This window comes from Corapipo altera, unplaced genomic scaffold, assembly GCF_003945725.1.
Source record: "Corapipo altera isolate COAL_440 unplaced genomic scaffold, ASM394572v1 RXGC01000072.1, whole genome shotgun sequence".
Taxonomy (NCBI): Eukaryota; Metazoa; Chordata; class Aves; order Passeriformes; family Pipridae; genus Corapipo; species Corapipo altera.
The window spans coordinates 1,052,830-1,074,452 of NW_020884943.1; the positions used below are offsets into that span (position 1 = coordinate 1,052,830).

General features: G+C 42.3%; 1 protein-coding gene across 4 annotated transcripts in view; it reads right to left on the reverse strand.

The window, feature by feature from the left end:
• The window catches only part of ANO1 (anoctamin 1), a 78,533-nt gene that overhangs the window by 27,658 nt on the left and 29,252 nt on the right, over window positions 1-21,623 (reverse strand). For 2 of the 4 annotated variants that reach the window (XM_027662108.1, XM_027662107.1), the window contains exons 2-10: window positions 17,459-17,637; window positions 14,184-14,510; window positions 11,722-11,820; window positions 10,066-10,217; window positions 8,741-8,795; window positions 6,274-6,325; window positions 3,619-3,684; window positions 3,067-3,122; window positions 1,510-1,551 (exon numbers count right to left, since the gene is read on the reverse strand). In XM_027662108.1, the coding sequence (XP_027517909.1) occupies window positions 1,510-1,551; window positions 3,067-3,122; window positions 3,619-3,684; window positions 6,274-6,325; window positions 8,741-8,795; window positions 10,066-10,217; window positions 11,722-11,820; window positions 14,184-14,510; window positions 17,459-17,637 (1,028 nt within the window). The remainder of the gene's footprint in view (window positions 1-1,509; window positions 1,552-3,066; window positions 3,123-3,618; window positions 3,685-6,273; window positions 6,326-8,740; window positions 8,796-10,065; window positions 10,218-11,721; window positions 11,821-14,183; window positions 14,511-17,458; window positions 17,638-21,623) is intronic. The other 2 variants (XM_027662110.1, XM_027662109.1) reach the window with 1 other exon arrangement.

Sequence of the window (21,623 nt, forward strand, 5' to 3'; positions counted from 1 at the left end):
TCAGCGCACTAGACCTAAATATTTACTTCATTTCTATGCCTCAAATCTTTAATTTTCTTGTTAAAAAAAGGCACAGACCTAACTTAGCACTGGATTAGATTAAAGAAAGCTTCAAGAAACCAGAAGAAACACGCCAAAAGACACCAAAAGATTATTTGAGGGAACTTAAAGTCAAAAGCCAAGGTAAACATTTCCAAATACACAATGAACTTGTGAAATGAGTGAATTTGCAAGGTTTGAAATGCTAGCAGTGAAGAAGATAATCCAGACACTTCCATAAAATATAGACTTTAATCCTATTTTTGGTTGGGTGTTGTGTTGCTTAAAGATGAAATGACAGGTATGTGGTATTTTTAACACAAATCAATAGAGGGAGGGGAACAACATCCACTGTCCTTTGATGAGCAATTTGCACCTTAAAGGCCCAGCAGACTGTTAATTTTGGGTACCTATTTTTATATGTCCAACCTGAAGGTCTTTAGATCTCCTTTTCCTACGAGAAATGCATGTCCAGAGCATTTCTTTGGAGATGAAACCACGAGACAAACTAGAAAGGCAAAGTTTCAGGTCTAAAAGCCACCACATGACACCCAAATTTAGCAGCTCCTCCTGAGAGAACTGGTTGTAACCTCTCTACTTCAGGTTTTGTCTGACACACAGAGACAAAAGCCAGACTTCTCTGGGGAAGCGTGATGGGGAGGGTGGAGTAACTGCACTTTGAATTTAAGAAATCAACATTTCCACAAAGGGCGAAATTTTTTTTTTTTTTCTTATGAAAAGTATTTCCTTAAAATAATTCCCACTTGTTTTACTGCAATAAACTGATGTCTTTCACTACACAGACAATAAAACCACAATTTAAGCCACGGACTGAAAGGAAATGCTGTGCATCCACAGGGCAGTTTCTGCCCGAAGAGCCCACATTAAAGCTTTGCTGGGGACCTCTTATTCCTGATAAATATTCCATATTTATATTTCCCAGTCATTTTCAGGCTTGTGTTTTCAGGTGCTTCCTCCCCACACACACCAGCTCTGATCCTCACACTGCAGATCAGCAGCAAATTAATTGGGCAGAGTTTGCAGTGCTGAGACTGGAGTTCGCCATGGAATGAAGCAGGATTTGTATCTGACATAGATACCCAAATATGACTGAGCATATTCTTATCAGAGCTGGCCTGAAATCATCTGAACTTTAGGAGGAGTCACACAGAAATGCTGTCAATATTCTTACCAACGTGGCACGAAACGTATCATTACCGAGCTGGGTATTTTATACATATTCCTTATTTATACATACCATATATACTGCTTATTTATACGTATTATACTGCATTCCACATTTTGGGCAAATTTAAAAGCTGGGAAGTACTTCTGTACTTCTGCTGTTTGGCATTTAGTGCCTTTTTGCAGTATTTTCTGTGGAATCTTGGTAAATATCCAGATTGCAACAGGTGACTCTTCAGGTTGGGACTCTCGTGAATATGTTAAATCCCCCCTGTATCAACTTACTTTTCTGTCATTGGGTTCCACGTTTTCACCTTCATAGTCACCCTTTAAAAAAAGAGAAAATCTGCGTCATTCAGTGAGTTGTGCCCAGAACTGCTCTGTATTTGCATTCCCCTGTATCCCACTCACTTAATGCATCAAAACCAGAAAAAGCAAGCTGTAAAATAATGCTGTATTTTAGGAGTCCATTTGTCATGGCACACTTCGTCTTCTGTCATCAGGCACATTAAGAAAGAGTAATAGTGTCTGTCACTGGGGGAAAAGGAATGAATAAGTGATAAAGGTGGCCTAAAAATGTCAAGGGAAAGGATGTGGTATTGCCATGGTATTTGGGGTTCAGCTCAGTCCACTTGAAAGAGAAGAAACCAGCTGAGAGAGCTGATCCCTATCCAGACTCCAAACACTCAGGGCTGATTAGATTTGAGGTTTTAATTTGGAGCTATTTTTAAATAAGATGAAGGAGTAAACTAAGACAATAAATAACTTACATACAAGACTATCAGTAGCTGTCTAAAGACGTGAGGCAAGAACATGCATAGAAGTTTATTCAGCCTTTCTTGATTTCTAGATGATACAGCTGCAGTTTGAGAGTCCTGACATTCATGATAAACATCAGGCAGATAAAGAGGCTGTTCTGGTCTTGGTTACTCCAAGACAAAACTCTCCCAGTCCCATGTGAAACCAGCGTGAGTGTGGGGAGCAGAAAACTAGGGAGACACATTTCATCCTCACATCCCAGGCCGGAAAACCGGCACCAGGCTCGACAGCCCTTGGATGCTCACACAGAGAGTGACTGCCACGTCCCCTTGACATCTGTTGAGCTTTTCTGTAGTGCTAAGAGTGTGTGTTTGTCAGTTCTAGCTGCACCTCGAACCTCTAAGTAAAAATGCCATCAGCATCCAGCTGTGTGCCCCTCTGGCAGGACGGGGACCCGCAGCCCAGGTATGAGTGTCACCAAAATTCCTCAGCCCTTTTCACGAGCACCACAGCTGAACACACTCTTGACATCTTAGTGAACTGCCCAAAAGCAGGTTTCATCAGTTAGAAGGTCTGCAGTCACACCCAGTCCCAGGAAATACGTTACTTCAGAAAATGGTTATGGTTTTTGCTCCAGTGGCAACCGATGGCACAGACGCACAGCTCCTGACACCTCCAAGCAGCCAGGGGGGATTCAGGGAGGCAATGAGGGAACCAGCCCTTGGTGCCCCAGGAATAAATATGTTTCCCAGCACTGATGCCAGGGATCTCCTGAGCAGAAGGTCACAAAATAACAGAAGCATTTTATTTGCTAAACCCCCCCCGAAACAACTCTTCTAATGTTACGTTCCAGTGTCACTCACGATCACCAAATGTAGGACAGAGGTGGGGGAATCCATTAAAACTGAGCAGAGCGATGGAAAACAACCTGCAGGAATTCCTGCAGTCGTGGTACAAGCGAGCAGGAAGTCAGGAACCAAAACCCTTGTGTCTGGGATGATGCCATTAACACGTAACACATGAAGGGAAGGGTTTTTTGGTGACAGGCAGCAGACATGTAAAATATATTACAAGATCACTTACATCATGCAGAGGATATGCAGCACTGTAAACTCCATTGGCAAGCAGACTGGTGATCCCTTGAAAAATAAAGACATAATAGTTATTTATAATTTCAAGGCTAGACAGTCTCACTTTATCATCCTTCCTGGAGATTTCCCTCAAAATAACAGTCATTTGATCAGATAATGATTTTTCTGCCATCTCATTCCTTTCCATGTAGTTTCATTTTTAATCATATAGGTTATTATACACGACTCATTTTATGAAATGGAAAACTGCAGAGAGCAAGAGGAAGTCATATATATTTGAGAATCAAGAAGTAGAAGCCGATGACTTGAAATTAGTCATTAAAATAAATTACATTTTCTGAAGAGTCAGTTTGATTTAAGGGCAAGCCTGAAGATTTGAAAGTGTAGCAGAAGGCTGGATCACAAGGAGAATATGGCTGGAATTGATGGCACATGGAAACACACATCCACACGCATCACCCACACAGAGTTTTGAATTGAGATTTCAGATTGATCAGAGAAATTGTAGGGAAAGCCTTTGCGAAGACCTTGGCGTAATACTTACCATATTTACCACATTTTCGTCTTTTATTTAAAAGGGTAGTTTCCTTCTTTCTTCCCTCTCCTTTCCCTGTTTACACATCCGTTTATTAGTGAACATGCATGAGGCTGAAAGCAATTAATGCTTCATCTATAAATTTACGTGGCACAAGGGGTTGTGAGGCATCCTGCCTTCCCAGGGCTGGGATCCCCCTCATCCATAAAAGTATGGGTGGGGCAGGAGGAATCAAATGTGTAAGTCTGGAGGAGCAAAACACTGCAGCTCCCTGCACCATTCCCAAAGGTTGGGAACCTGGACTTTGAAGGGTTGAAGCTCATTACTTCTCTAATTCTCTGCTGACATTAATATAGAAACTTCCAATCATGGTGCATTAACCACGTCTGGAGGTGTCGTGTCATCCGTTTGGGGAGTCAGTGAACCAGTTCTGGGTGCTGAATCAGGGCTAAGGCAAGCACTTGCCTTTGTGCAAGGCAAGGGTGATTAATGCCAACTGGGAAAAAAAAAATAATATCTGGCCACTGGCACTGGGGAGAATTCAAAAGGATTTAAAAAAAAAAGAAAAGAAAAATGATGTGCTACAGTGTGCTCTGTGTCACCCATCAGTTCATTGCTAAGAAAAGAGTGTGGGACTGGATATGAAAGAACAGCAACTATGAACCAGGAACCACCATGAGCCACTACGAACTATGAACCACTGTAGGTTCAGAGAGTCATTTCTGATTGCTCTTGAAAGGGGAATTTTTCAAGTTCATTAACGTTTTCGAGATACTAATCACCTGCTGGAGGAACAGCTTCAGGAGTGCTCAGTATCTTGCAGTATCATTAATTTTCAAAGCCCTATTTAAGATTATACAGGTCTATGAATTGTCTGCAAATGTTCTGGCAGAAACAACTGGTGAGCAGATAAATTATTTTTCTAGGGCCGTGTGACTGAAAAAGGAGCTACATAATCCCCCCTCTACATTTAACAAGGAAGACAAGAGTCACATTTTCACAAATTTTCAAAATAAATAACAAAGACTGCAGTGTTCCCTGGGCAGCTGCCTTTTTTCCTGCTGGGCAGCAATGTTGCAGCATTATCTGTGTTTGCTCAAATCTGTTTGCTGGGTTGTAACCCAGCATTCCAGCACTGGAACACAAAGGATGTGGTTGAGTTACGCTGAGTGCCCACGGCTGGGCAGGCCTGGCCTAAGGATGTTTTTATTAGGTATATTGTGTGGCCTTGCCAGTCTTAGGCAGAAGAATGACACAGGAATCCTAACACTCTACCATCCTTTAGCCTCTGCCTTATTCAACTAATCTTTAATGTGTTTCCCATTTCTGGACCAAAATAAAAAAAAAAAAAAAAAAAGGAAAGAAAAAAAAATAATCAAGTAAGAAACCAACTCCAAGGCAAGAATTCAAACTGAGCTGTGTGACCTTCCCCTTTCAAGAGTGCAACGACGTAATTTCCAGTGAAAATGATCCAGCACCAGACTTGAAAAGGGTCCTGAAAGTCACAGATTAATTTGGATTTCCCAGGCTACAGAGAACAGCGCTTCTGTTAATACTGGCTGAACACCAAAATTTAGTGTATATAAGGAGTCAACAATTGTACATTGTATGTTGTTACTTCAATACAAAAGCCAAAGCATGGAAATGATTTCTGGTATGGTTATTCTTCTATTATTTGCTGTCTTTCTAAGCAGTTGATGGGTCAATATTGAACAGAACTACCTGTAATTCAAGTTCTCATTGTTTTATTTAACTGCTTGTAAGCAAATAAACGCTATAACAGATCTCAACAGTTATCAAACATTTTCTCTCATGTTCATGCACTTTGCTCACTGAAATTTGTTTGGGAATTCACTCTTCTACCTTATTTATTTTGATTTACCATTAACTATTTGTTAACTTTGGTCCCATGGTCAAGTACGTGCCTAAATATGCATAAAATAAAGTTTATAACAGCTGAACAGGATAAGCTGCCAACAAATCTTTAAGGTGACCTGATTTGCAATTCATGTTTTACCTGCATTATGAATTTAATTCCTACAGTACAAACCCTAAGGCTGAAATCCTAAAACTATTGGTCATGGCAGTAGAAACTCCACACCTCTGACTTGCAACAACTGTTTTGAGGGCCAACTTAGTCCTTGGCTGTTCCATTGGATTAATCTCAGTTCCACTTAGGATAGTGTTTTGGGCAGTCATCAGTTAAGACCATTCCACTCAAGGCACTGAAAAGACACCCCCCTATAAAATGTGAGGTTCCTGTTTAAAAGGAATGGGCCAAGCCATAAACTTTCACTGCAGTTATTGAAATTTGTGGTGATAACCCTCATCCATTTCAGCGAGGGTAAAACTGAGCCAGGGCAGAGCACAGCTTATCCACTGGTTTGTATCAGCAGCCAGCCCTGCTGCAAAAGACCTCAATAACATCTGCAGGGGCTGATGCTCACTTACCATTTAATTTAGAGTTGAATCTCCGAAGTCACATTTGAAAAAATGTCAAACAGCTACGCTGATTAAATCAGATTTCCAAATAAAACAATTACATCCACGTACATCAAATTACAGAGCAGGGGAAGAACCTAAACTCCACAGCCATTTACAATGTGCAATTGTTTTCAATACCTGAAAATGATATTGACCTTAAAGCTAAATAAAGTTCCTTACCCATGCTATATTTTGCTTTGGTACATGTTGTTCTTTTCAATATTTCATAGACCTGCAGGAACAAAAATAGAAGAAAGGAAAGGGTTACTCCAGGCACTGCCAGTGAAAAAGCACAATCCTTCTGTGTACAGCTTCAATATTGGCAAAACCAAGATGTCAATGAAGTCATCATTCTTTACTAAAAGTCATGGCATTCAGGAGAGCGGGGCTTGGAGCTTTCCACGCCGAGTTATCCGTGCAAGGGAGAAATGCTTAACTAAATAGCCAGCTACCAAGAGAATTGATCGGGGGAAACGGGGCTGCGTCTACCCAAAAGTGCTATTTTTGCTCGTGTTAGGCATTGACCGGAGATCTTCTACCCAGACCAGCTCTTCCTTCGCCTCCAGTGGCACAGGTTGGCCCCAGTCCAAGGGCTCCAGCAGAGCTTCGGTCTCACGGCGCGTACACAGCACGCAGCCGTTTATCAAACGGGACTAACACGGGCTGACCTTAACATTTCTGAGCCTGCCTGACCTCAGTGGCAAAACAGACGTATTTATTTTGGGATTTATTGCATTTATTGTCAAATAACCTTTGCACGGCTCAGCGGGCTGCCCCAGAGGTCGAGCTCTCGGCCGCTCCCGGGCAAGGCAGGCACCCGGCCGGCACGAGGCTGGCAGGGGAGCAGGCACCACAGGAAAATCGGGAGCAAAAGAATCTGCTGCCCACTGCCTGGGCTGTTCAAGGAGTCAGGGATTGGTTTCCTGGCTCCCTAATCCATGTGCTAACTCGGCTGCTGCCCAATTCATGTGAGGGAGCAAGTGAGGGCACCCGGGGCAAGCCCCACAGCTCATCTGCCTGTTGTCTTGTAACCCCGGTGAGTTAAAGGGCTGTCACAGAGAGATTTACACTTGGAAGTTCTTTTTATTTTCTTTTTTAATAACTAAAAGGTCTTGGGCTTAGTTTCTATCCAGCAAAGACTCACGGGTAGTGACTAGATTCCTGCTCACTCTGCAGTAGGCGGAAGGGTCAATATTTGCACTGTGGTTCAAAAATATGTATGAGAGAGGCAGGAGAGAACTTTTAAGAAAGAAGAATACAAATAGAAAGGAACACAGGATAAAATGCCCTTCACTGCTGGGTGATTTTTGCAGGGATTTAAAACAAAGCAGCACACCACCAGCATTACTGATATATGTCCAGTGTTCCCTGAGTGGTTTAAAAACCCCCTATCCCTCCTCTTCCTCTCAGCCTCTGCTACAAGCTACTGTTTCAGTCCATCTTTTAGTTAGTCTTGCTCACCCTTTTGTCACACAGTGCCATTTTGTCTTTCTGTTTTGCTCAGTCTCCTGTCACAAATTTTAACTCTTCACTTGCTCCCTTAAGTTCCTTCCACTTACAAGGAAGTAGTACTTAGATCTAGACATTAATAAAAGAAAGCCTACAATCTATTCTTTTTTGGTATTTATTTTTTCAATCTCGAGTTAAATGTTTTTATCTCAAACAAACCAAATCAATGTTTGTCCTTTTCTTTCCCATTTCTGTGCTGCTGCATCTGCCTTCCCTGGCCAAGCTCACTTTGCCCTGATAACCTGCACTCACATCAAACCACTGCACTTCAAGCCAGAGGGGAACTACGTTATGGAATACGCTGGAATTTCAAAGCGGGAAAGCAAAGTTAGATATCTCACACCCCTTATCACCTCAGCAATAAAAGGCAGCTCTAAATTGTGATATAAGCTCTTTTTGAAACCACTCAGCATCCCATAAGGCTAATGTTAAATACAAGATAAAAGCAGGACTGCAGTCACATTCCAACACACCAGTTAGGGGCAGTGGAATGGGGCAAAGAGTCCATGTTATACTTTGAAAAGTGTTGCAGCAAGTGCTGCTTGGCACAGTCCCTTCCAGCTGCCCTGGGTGTCCGTTCAATTCCCCCCTCAGTGGCTTCTTCTCCACTCTCTGTAAGTCAGATAAAAATCATGTACCTCAACACTTTTAATACCATCCTAGAGAGCTTCCCCCTCCTCCCAAACTGTAACTAATATTCCCTGTAAATACCTGGTTGTTCCACTGGAATTTCTCTTGGGGTATTTCACAGCATTTTGCAAAAAGAGCAACATCATAGTTACAAAAAGGCAAACAAGTCAACAGGGGTGCAGGCAGCTGGTGGCAGAATCTAAATATCCCTTTCTGGTGATATCTCTACTAAGAAACTGTGTCCCAGATTAAATGTGAACTAGAAAGGAGATCCAAACGATTTTCCAAAAGGCAGCATCCTGTTAGCATCAAACACCATTCAGCACATAAGCTAAATGTGGAAATGCTTTATTTATAATTTTAATAACTGATGGCACAGGAGAACCCTGGCATTTGGTTAAGAAAAGCAAACTTGAACAAGCATTGTATTAAAGCTGGCAAAGGGGCTGCTAACACAACAAACAATTAAGGCACTATCCATCATAAATTATTTATATTCAGTACTTACTATAGTGCTTCTTGTTTTGCTGTCAAAGAAGGAATCCTTGTCAGACAAATCAAATCTGTTAAAAGATTAGAAGGAAGCCCATTAGGTTAAAAAAAAGAGTCAGTAATTTCCTGCTCTTGTTGACCCCTTCAATATTTTCATTTCTCCAGGGGGTTTCTCAAAACTACCACTAAAAAGCAGCTTGTAGAAACCTTGTTGAAAAGAAAATCCAGCCCAACTCCCATAATTTAAAGAGGCTGCTTATACATTTTACTGGGTTTGTATGTTTAGGGGATTTTCTGCACAAAAGAGACTGTTGATGCTCATTGAAGTTGAATTCCTGACCGCTGCTGGCCTTGAATTTCCCCTAATCATCTCCAAATTTTCCTGTGTGCCTGAAACCCCGTGAGGCCACTCCTGCCTCCCTTATTCAGCAAAGACACAGTTGGTCTCCCTGAAAAAGCCAAACAGCAAAAGGCACATCCACACCCAAGCTCAGGAGCATCTTTTGGACCTTCTCTGAGCCACCAGGCTCCTTCACTGCAGGAACATCCTACACTCAATAAACACATTTCCTGCAAGTCCAACACCATGTCAGATGTCACACACATTGACTGGCCCAACTCACACACACAACTCCATCAGTGTTCTGCACCCCTTGACGAAAAACTAAAAATACTGTAGGTGCAGTGAAGAAATCCTGCCCTGGGACTTGTTATTTGTTCCAGCTGGCACATCCCTAAACACAGCCTTCAAAGTGACTCTGCTGGGACTCTGGCCAAGGAAGAGCAGAAAAGCAAAGCAATCCAGGGCAGCAAAAACTTTGGCTGGACCCCACCTTGTGATTTTTTCCTACACCCACATTTACAGCTGTTCTTACTGATCTGAGATCGATGGCAAAGCCACCAGTGACTTCATAAAGCTTCAAAGGCGAGGCCTGGCTTGGCAGAACCTGTGTCAGCTGCCCACACCAGATAAATGAAATTACTCTAAAACTTATCAGCCCACATCTCTGGCTACAAATTTTACTGACCATTCTATTTTATGTGGAAAAGAGACCATTGCAAACCACATTGTAAATCGTGTTTGGCAGCCCAACAGTTGAAGTGTATGGTTATACAGTGCCACAAGAGCAGCTAAAACACACAGAGATTTCACAGAGTGGCTCTACAAAGACTCAGTCCTCAACAGCGAGCAAAAAAACCAAAAATCCCCCAAAAAAGTAAATTTGCTACAAAATGGAGCAGTAATCCCTATCATTTCCCCATTCACCTCTTGGTGCCTCAGCTGCCACCAGGGAAGCTGTAACCTGCTGATGTGGAAATTTAGGGAAAGCTTTCACTTACAAGTGCTGCTTCTCTCTGGAGAAGGGGTAGGAGAGGCGCTTCACCGTCTGAGGTTTGTGTTCTGCCACTTTGGGCTGGATGGGCTCTGTTATTTTTTGAATGACAGAATTAATCTTTTTCAGAAGACCGTGGGTCTGGTTGATCTGATACATCTGAAGGGGGGCAAAGGGAAAAACAGTAAAACTCCATTGGTTTTTTGGTTTTCCATAAGTCAGGGTGAACTGTGAGGAATAAAGCAGCAATTAAATAAGTACATCCCAACAAACAATCAAGGAGCACAGTTTGCCTTCTTGAAATCATTCAGGACGACAAAGATGGATGGGAAAGTCAAAAACCAAGGCAAGCAGGGGAAACCTATTTCTTTTCCTCTGAGACTAAACCTGGCCAATGATTGATTCCAAATAATCAGCATTTGGCTCCTGAGACACTGGTTCCTCTGGTTTTTACAATTTTTTGTGTGCAGTGGAACAAAGAAATAAAGGAGCTACAGGGCCTCTCTGAAAAACAACTCTCCCAAGGGGTTTTCCTGGGAATACTGGCTATATTTCAGGAGTCTCACCTCTTCCATATAAATGAACCAAAAAATCTTGTATTGCCAACTGCAGTTCTGTAGCACTTAATGCAGGAGTTGTCTTAGCAGGTCAAAAAAGAGGATTATAGGCTTCCCTCTCCAAGCCACAGAAACTACGTGCAGATCCATGGCAGGGCTCCCACCACAGGAAGATCAGCTGGAAATAAGGGGTTTGGGATCTGAGGGTGTTGCCAGGCACATGGCTTCTCCTGGGCAATGTCTGCAGGGTTAGGTGGCCTCTTCTACACACAACACCCCTCCCCCCCCCAAAATACCCACCTGAACTTTACTTTTGTGGCAAAGCAGCTTTAACCACAGGATGGCAACAGATTTTTTTACTTAATTGTGCTTCTGACTAAAATCGGTGGCAAGTGGGGCAATAATGGGGATTAATATGAAATCCAAACCAAAAGTGCAGTTTTAGTGTTGTCATAAATGATGCTGGGCTTTGAGACTGTCTCTTGCTCCATTATAGACTTCCCTCTGCAGTCTGGGACATGCACTTAGTCTGTGTTTAAATATTAATCCATCTCTAAGCTGTGCTCACTGAACAGGTAGCCATCTATCGTGGGTGATTTAGAATTGATGAAAATATACTGTCATCTCTTTAATGGTATTTCAAATATTCTGAAAGGCAATTTATTTTGTGGGAGAGTGGCCCCCAACTCCTGCGAGCGTGACTCACGATGCACATGAACAGTCACCAAACCCAGCAAGACAATTCCTTATTTTTATGTTCATTTTCAGAAGTCTGGTGCTTCAAAGTGAGAAAAAATGTCCAAAACACACACAGAAATTTCATCATCAGCTGCAACCTCTTCTTTTAAAACACACTGAGGATGAAATCATTCTCATCATGTACAGATAGTGGTAGTGGTCAGAAATTCTTGATTTCCATTCCTCATTTCCCTTATTCTTCTTGCTGCCTCAAGCAAGTTTGTGACTCTCATTTTTGGTGTAGATTAATTAATTATTTTTAAAATGCTCATGGGAAGAAAAAAAAAAATCAACATCATTAGGGTGCTCTGAGGTGAGCATATATTTAAACTAAGCCTTCAGGAGGAAAAAGGAAAATCATGACTCACCTTCTTTGTGGGCATCTTGAGCTTAAGAAATTCTGCCTCCCGACACAATACATTCCACGGTGCGTGTATTTTTACAAATCCAATCCCATGGATTTTAGTCTTTAAAAAAAAAAAAACAAACAAAACAACAACACAAAAAAAACAGGAGAAAAGGTTACTGATGAGAGAAAATTAAATATTTTTCCCCTTGTGATTGATACGTATTTAAGGAACAATCAGTCCATTACAGTCAACGTGATAAATCTCATTTGTTTGAGACAGCTGGTTTCTAACAACAGGACAATCACTGAACACCTCACTGTGCTGAGCTGCCATAAAATGTGACTCAAAAATGCCATTGTCTTCCAGAACAATTACCACAAGGTTAAAGAGATTAAAAACTGTTTGGGAAATAAAAGCTAATGCCTATGGACACGAATACAGGCACAGTCAGTTAAATGTGAAGCACAGGCACGCAGCCAAATGGCATGATTTTGTGAGTGAGTTGTAATTACTGGGGCTGAGAGAGCTGCCTCCTGAGAGCTGCCCAGTGTCTCAAAGGGGCAGCCTCAGAACCGAATGTGAGTTATTTACATTAAAACACCACACATTATGATCAGGAAAACCGGTAGGAAGAACTCAACAGAACAAAAGGAAAGAAGGACAGAAGTTAATGACAGTATTAGTGGTGTGCTTGCAGCCCACTAATTCTCTGAGCTCCGGACATGGATGTTTGCTCCTGGCACTCCCACATACACCCATGTTTACTCCCACTGGAGCAATCATTTCAAAGGCTCTGGACAAATGATATCAAACCAGGAGGCGTTCAGCAAACAGAAGAAAAATGACCTTTAATGCATCTTTCTAACCTTGCTGCTGTACCAAATCAGGCAGTACAATAACGAGCTCTCACACAGCTTTACTCCTCACTGGCTTTCCAGAAATTGGTTAATCAGAGTGCCAGAGAATGGTTTGGGTTGGAAGGGACCTTAAAGATCATCCAGTTCCAACACTCCTGCCATGCAAAGACCAGGTTGCTCCAAGCCCTGTCCAGACTGTCTTGTTTTAATCAATTATTTTTGCACATTGAGCCATTGACCACAACTCTGTGTGTGCCCATCCAGTCACTTCATTGAAGAGAATTAAAGTGACTTATAAAGTGACTTATCATCATCTGTTTAAGAAACTTTTGCTCTTTTGGAATCAGTAAGGCCTCCCATGCAACTCTGTGGCTTTTCAAGCCCCACTGATTGCAGGTTTTCCCCCCATAGACTGTGTACATCCCTGAGTCTTCTGTATACTTTCCTGATCTGCTTTGGTATCTTGCACTGAAAGGACAGAGTTCTCTCTCTTTTACAGTGCCCTGGCTTGAACTCTGAGCCCTTCTGCATAATTTGAAATCATATTACATGTCACAGGTGGGACCTCCCATCTTGCAAAGGATTTAAATATCTGTGACTTGGCACAGCCAAGCTTTCAGTTCACTGCAACAACCTGCAAATTGGACAGAAAGCAAGTCTTATTTTCACTGGAAGACAGAGAAGGGAAAGGTTTGTTGAGGTTTTTTTGCATTAGACCATGCAAAAAATATATATTACATATGTATATATATTATATATATAATACATAAAGTACGTAAATGTCAATTTGTGAGTAGTAGGTGGTGGATTTATTTTCCTAACGCTCTTTTCAGGGGGTCTAAATGTTTATCTCAGCTTTTAGATCCTGTAAATAAAACCAGCATAAATGTTTACCCTCTCCCTCAGGAGTTTCTGGCATATTGGTGGGATCAGTTAATTGTAATAGCTTTCTTTGAAATGAATATGGCTGTGTCTATTCCTACTAATCACACGCTGGCAGCACTTCACACACATCATTTTTTTACACAGGCTAATGGTCTTTTAATAGAATGTAGTGGTTTCAGGGTACAGGTGAAAGGAGTTACAAGCTGTACTGTTCATGTCTAAGAATGGAAAGAGCAAACTGCAGCACGGACCCACGCGCCCGAGCGTGCACCAGAAACCTCCCCTGCAAATTTAATTCCCTTCTGGTCTCTGTAGAGGGATAAAAACGTCCCTGTATCAGGTATTTTTTTTTCCTCAGAACTGGAATTACCAGCGGACCCAAAGCCCTGCATTTTGTAAACCCACCAAACTGGGCTCAGCCTTCAGAGCAATTTAAGCCTCGCTAAGAGATGTGACAACACAGCAGTGAGCTGTGTTGCAGTAGTGGATGTGCCACGAGTCCTGGTCAGGAAAAGTCCGGGACTTCACCTCACTGGGGCATCAAGAACACCTTGGCACACTCTCCTGTGATGCGGATTAAATCCGTGGGTGAGGATGGCACTGCCAGAACTGACATAAAATTCTGCAAGAGCTGGGCTTGTGTAACCTTGATCAGAGTCAGGTTCACAGGAGGGGCTCAGCATCTCCCAGGATTTGACCACCACTTATCCTCTCTAACTGTTTGCAATGGATCCTTACATCCTCATCACGTTCCAGTTCCAGACCAGCCTCCACGAGGTTCCCTTCATACTCCTCCCTGCGAAACCTCTTGTCGTCCTCATGGTAATCCATGTGAGGTTCACTTTCCCCCATTTCCAGCTGCACTCCCTTCCCGGGAAGCGGCTGGTCCTGCTTGGTGCTTCGGATACTTGAGTCATTCTGCTGAGCTCTCCTGGCGAGTGTCTTCCCCGCTGAGGACTTCTTGTAGTGATAAACAAGGATGTAGTCTACTTTCCTCTTGCCATCTCTGAAGTAGAGTCCGTATTTGCAGTCAGCATCCGGGTTTTTGGACAGGGAATTTAATAGCTGGAAGCAGGGAATGGGGATGTGGAGAGAAGGAGAGAGAAGAGAGAAGAACAATGAATGCACGGGCAAACACAGACACCAGACAGACCATCCCTCGTATCAAGGCCTCCTTCTTGCCTGGAGCACACGATGACCTATGTTCAAAGAGCCAGCAGATGGGAGGAGTGTCGTCGTGTGTGTCCCCCCCACCCCGTGCTACTTACTCACAAAATTTTTGCAAGTTAACACCTTCAATTTTACAGATAGCCAGCTGGGATTTTATTGGTCAGAAATAAATAGATTAGATGGTTGGGATTTAATCTAATCACCAGCACACTGGTTCATAAGTCAGCTACTTGGTAGGTTTGGTTTTCTCCTTTGGGGGTTAATCGCCACTAAGATCATCTGTCCTTTTCCACCCGTGACATCTGCAATGTTGCAATTCTGACAAACAGATTAATATCATGTGGAAACATTTCTCACTTCTCTTATCTACCACTGCAAGTTCACATCATCTGAGAAAGAGATCATCTTAGATAGAGACTGAAGGGAGCCAGCTGGTCCTGCAGCGCGGCCAAAAACGCGGATGGACCGTGGCCAGGGAAGTGGGTTCGCTGCTTATTGAGTTTCATCACTTTTTTCTCCCCCACTTATAAAACCTATGTCACTATGCAATCTGATGGTGGCAAAGGCTTTATTCCCAACCCGAATTAATGCTGTGTAAGCATTGCAAGATGCAAGGAAGGCAAGACTTTCAACGCGATTCCATTTCCAAGCCTTTCTCTGAAAACTGCACAACTGCAGAAACATAAAAAAAGTACTAACAATTACTCATTTCTACTTTCGCAGCATTTCTCGTACATAATTCACAATTCTACTCTTGGGGATGGACAGACTAAAGAAAAAAATTTAAAAAAATTTCAAAATTCACTGGTAACTTGCATTTGTTTTTACAAAAAATACTCATCATGGGAGTAGCTTTTCAGGGACATTTTCTGGCTTTTAATTTTACAAAAGAATGTTAATCCCCTGCATAGGGAAAAGGATTTCTGCTACAAAAGAAAGCAACTGGCCATCAGTTGCAAATCATATCGGTTAAAATCCACTTAGGATCTGTAAACCTGCTTGTTTTGTACATAAAACCATGAATGTAAGTTATTGGGAAGGAGTAGATTATAAGACAGTCCAATCTTTAAATGCCAGTTGAAAAGAGGAGTCTCTGAGCTTACTGTACATTGTATCACTGCCAGTACAGCCCTAACTTCACCAAAACCCACTCAGTATTACACAGATTTGGCTACTTCTCTGAACCTCACTTTGGGGAGGGCAGGTCCCAGCTACAACAAGTACAAAGCTGTGGTTTTAAGGGACAGTCTGTCCCTCCCTTTTTGTCTTGGGGAGAGATGTTTACCCAGGCAACAAATTCAAGCAGCAAAGCCCATTTCTGTGGCTTTGAAGGGAGGACAAATCACACTGAAGAAGTCATTAGACAAGTGTAATCAGATATATTGTATCTCTCTTTTCCACTAACCTGAACATTTTACACCAAATAAATAAATACATAATAAAACAATATAATATTTGGTGCCACCGTGGAGTTCACTCTTTGTCCTCTTCCCTCTTTCCCCTGTTCCATGGAGGGTTATTTAGCCATGACAAACTCTTCAGGGCACAGGCTGTTCATGTTTGTGCCCTATCTAGATATTCCCATTTAGTTCTTAAGCACAACTTCGACATAAAAGACCATTAATAGCTGTTATTTCCAATTGTTTCATGATTACTGGCACGCACCTGTGAATCCAGGAGGGTTTTTTTTAAAGCAAGCTTGTGGCAGGCAACTCACTGATGCAAATTTCTACAAGAACCAAATACTAACAAATGGTAACTAACTGGATTGTATTTAACTTTTAAAGATGCATTGATCTTGTTAATTAATTAAACAGCAGTTCCTGAAAAACTGGGCTGAACCACCAGATGAGAATGAGAGCTCCTTCACAGTTCTTTGGACTTTCCTCTTGGAAAGCTGACCATGTGGAAAGCTGATAACTTAGGAGAAGGTGCTGCACTGTGGCTGCTGAAGGCTCAGTAAATTCATTAATATATGAGAAGCTATGTCCCACTGCAAACAGGATGCAAAGAAATAAGTGCCCAGATTATTTTAAGGGTGGGGTATTAATGCTGAAAGGTGCTCACGGGCCACAGGCTTTCTTGCAGGGCTGCTGTGCTGAAATACAGACTTGCATGGACTTAGACCATGTAAAGCTCATGTCCCTTCAGTTGAGAAGGGGACAGAGGAAAGACATTTCAGTTTTACCACAGCAGGAGAGATATTTACACCCGGACAGACTAGTCCTCCATCCTAACTAAGCCCAAGCACAATAAAACACGTCTTGATTTTTCTGGTACCTCTTTCCCCAGCAAGATCAGTTACACAGCCCACTCCACCTCGATTCCTTCACCTGAATAAACTTCTTTTTATGTGTTTATGACATAACCAACCTGTAATCATGTTGGGTATTCATATTACAAACTGCCTTTAAAATCTGTGTTACAGAATTTAACTAAGGCACAATTAATGACATAGGATATCTAACCTCTATTCTGTGCTACACAATATTAGTTTAATGTTACTTATGATAACAACAGCTTTTGCATGAAATTTTAGACATGCTTTTCTGTTCTTCTCCATATGGGCAAGGAGGTTGCCACAGCCTTATTGCCAGACTCCTCACTCTGAGAAGAGCCAACCCCCTTTTTAGGCTACATGTTAAACAAGGCTCCCTTGCTTCCCTTTTTCACACATCAAAGAACAAACCCTGTCCTGTGGCTGGTGACAATCCTTCCCAGCACCTCTGAAAACTAGAGGGAGAGGATTTCAGAGCACCCTGGGAATGGAAGGAATGAGAAGTAAGCTGAGGGGTGAAGTGCAGGATGCCTGTTATGAGACATCTGGCAAGTCCTTTACTCACTGTACTCTCGTGCTGGTCATATCCAATGTCCTCAATAGCTCGGATGTTGATGATGTGGATCCCCTTCTCCTCAGCAGGTAGACAGGAGTATTTCTTGTTCACCCTCATTCTTGTCTCCTCTGGAACCTCGCTGAGATCTTCTGGCAGAAAATCCACCCCATGAAACTCACTGTCTCCGTCTGAAAAGAAAATGACCAATTTTATCAAGACACTTTTAACTCCCAACCCTTGCTCCTCCCAGAGCCGCCCAAAAGTTGAAATGTATCCTGTTCCTGCCTTCTTCTGCCAATGAGCCCTCGGGCAGGGCTCCCACTCCTTCTCTGTGCTTCCCTTCTCAGCTTTCCTCAGCCCTCTTCAGCCCTACCTGGGTGTCCTCCTCGTCCAGAGGAGGAGTGCTCAGTTACCTCAGTGCTCAGTTAACTTTCTTCCCTGCACTGGTGTCCCAGGATGTGTTTATGGTCTCATAGAATGATTCTATTTCTTGGCAACAGAAGGAAAAAAAGAGGGGAAAAGAGGAAAACTGCCTGAGAATGAGCTGGTGAGGATAAGTGGCACGGTGCTCTCCCTTTTCAGTCAGCATTTTGTCCTTCAACATGCACCTGTTCATGCTGAAAAACTAAGGTGAGACTCTCTCTTCAAGTACCTGTATACTGCATCAGATTTACCGAACCATCCTTCTTTAAGTAGTCTTGAAAATCTGGACTTTTCTCCCTCTCAATCTGCCACAGATCTAAACTGTTTCCACTTAGTACTTAAGTATATAGATAGGCTAAGGGATTTAATATAAAAATTTCACTACAAACTCAGCGACCAGCTAACTGACAAAATGCAAACTAGTGTTTGCATGTGTGCACTTATTCAAGCAATACAAGGCATGGTGTTCCAAGATTTTATTCATTTTGACATTGAAGTAAAATACTGCAGCACTGTATTTTTTTTTTTTAAAACTACAGAGGAGCAGGACTTGCTCATTTAAAGAGTGAAGATAAAGCAAGAATTTTAGAATTTAGCCTTTAATGGGCTGCCAAATTAGCTTTCCCAAACAACAAAACCATGCAGAGGAGACCACTATAATAGCAGTTATATTACAACAGGCAGTGGTTGCTGCATCTGGTTCAACACTCTGTCTCTGCAGCCCAAAGAAAAGGCAAATGTTAGGTTCCCATTCCTGCCTTCCACTGCCAACTGAGCAGGCACAGACACAGCAGTGCCACATTCTTCCCACAGGTGCACAGCAAAAGGATGGGAGGCTACAGACACGAGTTGCAACAAAGGAAATTATGATCAGACATTAAAAAAAACCCCTCAATTCTCTAACAACAAGGGTTGACAACATGATGGGGAAGGAGCCAGCGAAGCTACAAATCTCCATCCATCCCTGGAGATGGTCAGAGCTCGACCACACGTGGCCCCAAGCAACCTGAGTCAACTCTAATGTTGGGAGGGCACTGAAAGAACCTGGTGACGTGCAGGAGCTCACACGGAGAACAACCTGCAGCAGCAGAGGAGGAAGATGCAGCCAGAATCTTGGTACATCTCTTGAACTTATCAGAGAAAGATAAACATTATTATTATGGAAGTCACAGCTGCAGTTATGCTTGTCTGGAACTTGAAAACACCACGAGTTTGCGGATCTTTGTTTCGGTTCTGGGAAATCCAGTGCCCCAAGCAGCTCTCTCCAGGCTGCTTTCCTGGGAACTTCAGTGCTCATTAACATCATCACCTCACCGTAAAATCTGGGCATCAATTATCCTCATATATCCGTGTGCACAGCGTGGAACACCCACATCTCTGCAGATCTGTGCTGCTGCTCTTGGCTTTTCTTTAAAAGCCTCAAATAGCTCCCTCAGAACAGATGCCACGCTTGTGATCTTGGGGCAGCGTCCTCCAGCTTGCTGAGCCACTTGTAACAGTTAAAGAAGCTTTTTCTGGAATAATATAGAGATGCAGCCCCCCCCAAAAAAAATTGTCTGTCTCGTGGGGGCAATTAGTATGTTTGTAACAATTCCTTATATATGTATGTTCTCTTTTTCCCAATATATACATGAACATACAGGCAGAATCCCTGAACAATGGCAATTGAAACAAGTGGGATCAGCTGCAGAACCCTGTGTACTCAAGCTGTAAAATATTCATAAAATAATACAACAACTTTTGGAACTTCATAAGCGTAACAACCTGCATTTTTATTTGGAAGGATGTCTGAAACAACTTTGTATAAACAGTGGGTTAAGTGCTGTATAAAAGTCCACTCTTCTTTTTCCTCCTTTCACACCTGTATGAAGTAAAACCAAGTTGCTTCAGCAGATTACAGAGAATATTGGAAGGGAAGCACCTTCTCCTGACTATGACTCTGAATAGTTACTACATCTCATAATGGACCTGTGAATTGACAAGTCCTAGTTTAGAAACTACAACTGGGATGGAACAGCTTTAGAGCAGAAAAATCACAAGCTTCATTGAGTCCAAACAACCTCCCCGTGCCCTGGAGCTGCACTTCTGAGCAGTATTTGTTAAGTCCACACCACGGAGCAAGGAGACCTGCTCAGATGATTCAGGACTATTGTGCAAGCCCAAACAATCCCCCATCCACAGGTAAATATTTATACTTCTGTTCACACATCAGCAGCCTGGCAATATTGGAAGGAACAAATGCTTCAGGTAGGCAGTGAATCACACAATTCTGGTTTATTATGTCTACTGGAAACGATGTGAATTGTGAGAGCTTTCTTGATAGAATCTTAATTACAAGAAGTTTGATTTCTGTACTCAAAGGTGATGTCAGGATTTAATACCAAGTAAAGCCATCCAAACCACTTTGGTAATCGCAAACACACAGGGATTATAACCAGTTCACTTGTGCTGATTTGGCAGAGGTCAAAGCCTTCTGTTGCAGAACACAAAAGAACCTTTTACATGGAATGGAGTATTTTGAAGACTTAAAACCATGAATCTCTATTTTGTGCTAATTATATTAAACAAGGACAGTAATCAAATCTCAAAATAAATTCATGTTCAGAACTATTTATGGCAAGATAGTAGGTGTTAGATGAAGAGTGGAAAGCACATTAATGCCCTAATTCAGGTAGAGTGACATCCTAATCTCTTTGTTGGGAGCTGAAAGAGGAGAGCATTGTAAAAATTGCTAGGTTTGCTTCCTTCTAATGCTGACTAACCCACTCTCTTCTATTTACTAAGCAGAAGACACTACAACAAAGACTCGAAGAAGCACTTAATATATTTCAACACAGCTATAAAACCAATCCACCCTTTCTCCTCTGTATCCACAGGTGATTGTTCAAAAACCCAAGGACTTCCAGTCAGCAGAAGTCCCTAATATTCCTGGGACATAGACTCAGACCCACCCAATGCTTCTTTTAGACTTTTATCATGTATTGCTTTGTCATTTCCCAATATTTGCTATGAATCACAAAACATCCTGCCAAGTGTACAACACAGAATTTTAAATACTTTAAAGGAATACTTTAAAGTGTTCCTCACCTGACTCAAAACATCCACATTCTTTAAGAGTGTAGGAAAGCTGAAAAGCACTTAATTTCAATCCCATCCATGAACCAGGTTTGAGAAGGCATTTGGTGAAAATCAGATGCTTAGGAGCTTCTACCCTCCTTAGCACAGGCACTGCCAGGTAATTCCCATATTTGCAGTTAATAATTCTGTATTTTTCATTGTTGGAATAAAAGAACTGACCTTTAGGCAGCATTTGTGTTTAGAACAGCTCCATCGGTTATGGACCATAAAAATACCTTTAAAGCTGTTCCTTTTTTGTTAGGAGTGAGGTAACGTGGGAGAGCAAGAAAGAGAAGACATAGAAACAGATGTTTGCAGCAGCTCTTAAACCAACTTTCTGCTCTCTGTGGAAGTTCTCCCAGAGATCCTAGAATGCTGTGGATTACACTGAGCCACCAGCTGCAATCCAGAGCACGGAGATGCCACAACAACCTTGCAAACTGCAGCAAAGTCAGAGAGATTCTGAAATTGTTTCCCTGTGAGACGCATCAGGTACGACGAGCCCTGTGCCATTTCCAGCACAGAAATAAGCGAGCACTGTGTTCATCTGGGGCAGACAAACCTCTGTGAACCCCAGAGATGAGAACACGAGGACAGAAACTGGGGTCTGTGCATGGCTGGTGTCTCCACAGCA